We start from the raw sequence: 2,841 nt of genomic DNA, 5'->3' as shown, positions 1-2,841 counted from the left end.
TAAGTTGCGTGGGCAATTATTTATATGCAAATAAATGGGCGTGGTCATAGGTGACGAGAAAACTACATTGAAATTAGGGGGCGTGGTCGAGTATTTAAATTAGAAATGTGGCCAATAGTCGTTGAGGGGGCGTGGCCATTGGTGGGTATGGAAATTAGAGGGCGGGGCTAACAGCGGAAACGGGCTTAATTCATAGGGTAATTAAAGAGCGTAGTAATTTATTCATATGCAAATCAGGGGGCGTGGCCACATCCTATAGCTAAATAATATGTAAATTAAGGGGCGTGGTCATTCATTAGAATGTAAAGTGTGTGATCGTTGAGGGGGCGTGGCCCTTGGTGGATATGGAAATTAGAGGGCATGGCCAAAATGAGGAGGTGACCATTAATTAATATGCAAACTAGAGGGCGTGGTCACTTGATGATATCCAGACTAGTGGGCGTGGTCAAATGGCAGAGATTATCTTTCTTTAATATGGAAATTAAGGGGTGTGGCCACTGCTGCGGAAATTGAGGGGAGGGGACGAAAAGCTGAAATTAACCTTAATTAATATGTAAAATAGGGGGCGTGGCAATCTGTTTATATGGAGTGTGTGGGCGTGGCCGCAGAAAGGGGCGTGGTCTTTAATAAATATGGACATTGGAAGAGTTGGTTGAAGAGATCTTTAATTAATATGTAAATTAGGGGGCGTGGTCACCAATTTGGGGCGGGGCTTTCTGCACAGAGGGGCCCTGGGGGAGGGGACCCCCCGGGACCCCCCAAAATCCACTCAGGACACCCCCAGACCCCCAAAATTTCCCAAAATCCCCCCAAATCACCCTGGATCCCCTCAGAGGCAGCTTTAATCCCGGTGCCACCAAGGCCACCACGCGTGTCCCCAACCCCCCCCGCGGGGTCCGGGGGGGCTTTGGGGGGCAGGTTTTGGGGCGGGGGTCCCTAGACGGAGCGGGCCCGGAGGAGGGGGCTGCTCTCGCCGCTCGGGACCCCCCCCAGGGCGCGCTGCAGCAGCCGCCGCACGGTGACATTTGGGGACAGCCAGGGCCGGGGTGGGGACAGCGCCGGGGACAGCGCGGGGGACAGCGCCGTGTACTTGACTCGTCTGGGGGGGACACGGGGGGGACACGGGGGGGGACACGGTGTCACCTCCTGGCTGGGGGGTGTCCCCAGTGTCCCCAACCCCACAGAGAATGTCCCCAACCCCACGATGTCACCTCCTCCCCACGGTGTCACCTCCACCCCACAGAGTGTCCCCAGCCCCACAGGAGTGTCCCCAGCCCCACGGTGTCACCTGCACCCTTTGAGGTGTCCCTGATGTCCCCAACGCCACGGTGTCCCCAACCCCAGGGTGTCACACACCCCATAGAGAATGTCCCTGATGTCCCTACTGTCCCCCCCATTTCCCCCTCCTTTTTCCATTTTTATTCCCCATTTTCCCTCCTTCTTTTCCCTCTTTTCCCCTTTCTTTCCCCTTTTTCTCTCCCTGCTGCTGTGAATCCCCCTGTCCCCAGTGTCCCCACTGTCACCTGTAGGTGTACGCGGCCGTGCCCAGGGCGGCCGCCACCAGCACGAGTCCCACGAACAGCGTGGTGCGCCCGGTGGCCGGGGCGGCTCCTGGGGACAGCGACAGCTCAGTGCCACCAGGGGACACTGGGGACATCCCCGGGACCTGTCCCCGTGTCGCACCTCCCACGGCCACGCGGGTGGTGGCCACGGCCAGGTGCCACCTCCTCTGGGGCAGGAACCGCCCAGCCCCACCCAGGGGACATTGGGGACATCCCCAGTCCCAGACCCTGTCCCTGTCACCTCCTCAGAGCAGGAACCACCCAGGGGACATTGAAGACATCCCCAGACCCTGTCCCCCTGTCCCTGTCACCTCCTCAGAGCAGGAACCGCCCAGCCCCACCCAGGGGACATTGGGGACATCCCCAGACCCTGTCCCCGTGTCCCTGTCACCTCCCCGGAGCAGGAACCACCCAGCCCCACCCAGGGGACATTGGGGACATCCCCGGGACCCTGTCCCCGTGTCCCTGTCACCTCCCCGGAGCAGGAACAGCCCAGCCCCACCCAAGGGACATTGAGGACATCCCCAGCCTCTGTCCCCCTGTCCCTGTCACCTCCTCAGAGCAGGAACCGCCCAGCCTCACCCAGGGGACATTGAGGACATCCCCGGGACCCTGTCCCAGTGTCCCTGTCACCTCCCCGGGGCAGGAACAGCCCAGCCCCACCCAAGGGACATCCCCAGTCCCAGACCCTGTCCCTGTCACCTCCCCGGAGCGGGAACCGCCCAGCCCCACCCAGGGGACACTGGGGACATCCCCGTGACCCTGTCCCCGTGTCGCACCTCCCACGGCCACTCGGGTGGTGGCCACGGCCAGCCCGTTGCCGTTGGCCAGGGACACGTTGAGGCAGAAGAGGCCGGAGCGGTTGAAGTCCTGGCGCAGCACGAGCTCGCAGCCGGGCGACGGCGACACCGCCGAGCACGACTCCGCCTCCGCCGTGCGACACTCGGCGTCCGCCACCACCGTGCACACCTCCTCGGGCACCCTGCGGGCACGGCCCGTCAGCGCCGGGGACCCCGCGCCGCCGTCCCCGCCGCTGTCGCCGCTGTCGCCGCTGTCGCCGCTGTCGCCACTCACCCGCCCTCGCACGTCACCGTCAGCTCCACGCTGCTGCCGCCGCCCTCGGGCACCACCTGCACGATGGCCACGCTCTCGATGCCCTCTGCGGGGGGCCGGTGGGGGGGGTCAGCAGGGTCGGGCAGCCCCGGCTGGACCCTCGGGACCCCCCCCGGGACCCCCCCCGGAGCCCCGGACTCACGCACGGCGTGCAGCTGGGTGGCGG

The 2,841-nt window shown here is 63.4% G+C and overlaps 1 protein-coding gene across 1 annotated transcript in view; it reads right to left on the bottom strand.

Annotated features, from left to right (window-relative positions):
• Window positions 1-840: 840 nt before the first annotated feature.
• The window catches only part of PMEL (premelanosome protein), a 15,602-nt gene continuing 13,601 nt past the window's right edge, over window positions 841-2,841 (bottom strand). The window contains exons 10-12 of the mRNA XM_041414044.1: window positions 2,342-2,544; window positions 1,524-1,611; window positions 841-1,099 (exon numbers count right to left, since the gene is read on the bottom strand). Coding sequence (XP_041269978.1) covers window positions 937-1,099; window positions 1,524-1,611; window positions 2,342-2,544 — 454 coding nt within the window. The 3' untranslated portion in view covers window positions 841-936. The remainder of the gene's footprint in view (window positions 1,100-1,523; window positions 1,612-2,341; window positions 2,545-2,841) is intronic.

This window comes from Onychostruthus taczanowskii, unplaced genomic scaffold (assembly GCF_017590055.1).
Source record: "Onychostruthus taczanowskii isolate IOZ18803 unplaced genomic scaffold, ASM1759005v1 scaffold430, whole genome shotgun sequence".
In the NCBI taxonomy this organism is placed as follows: Eukaryota; Metazoa; Chordata; class Aves; order Passeriformes; family Passeridae; genus Onychostruthus; species Onychostruthus taczanowskii.
The sequence above is the reverse complement of the archived record's forward strand: the minus strand, read 5'-3'. Positions and strand labels throughout refer to the sequence as shown.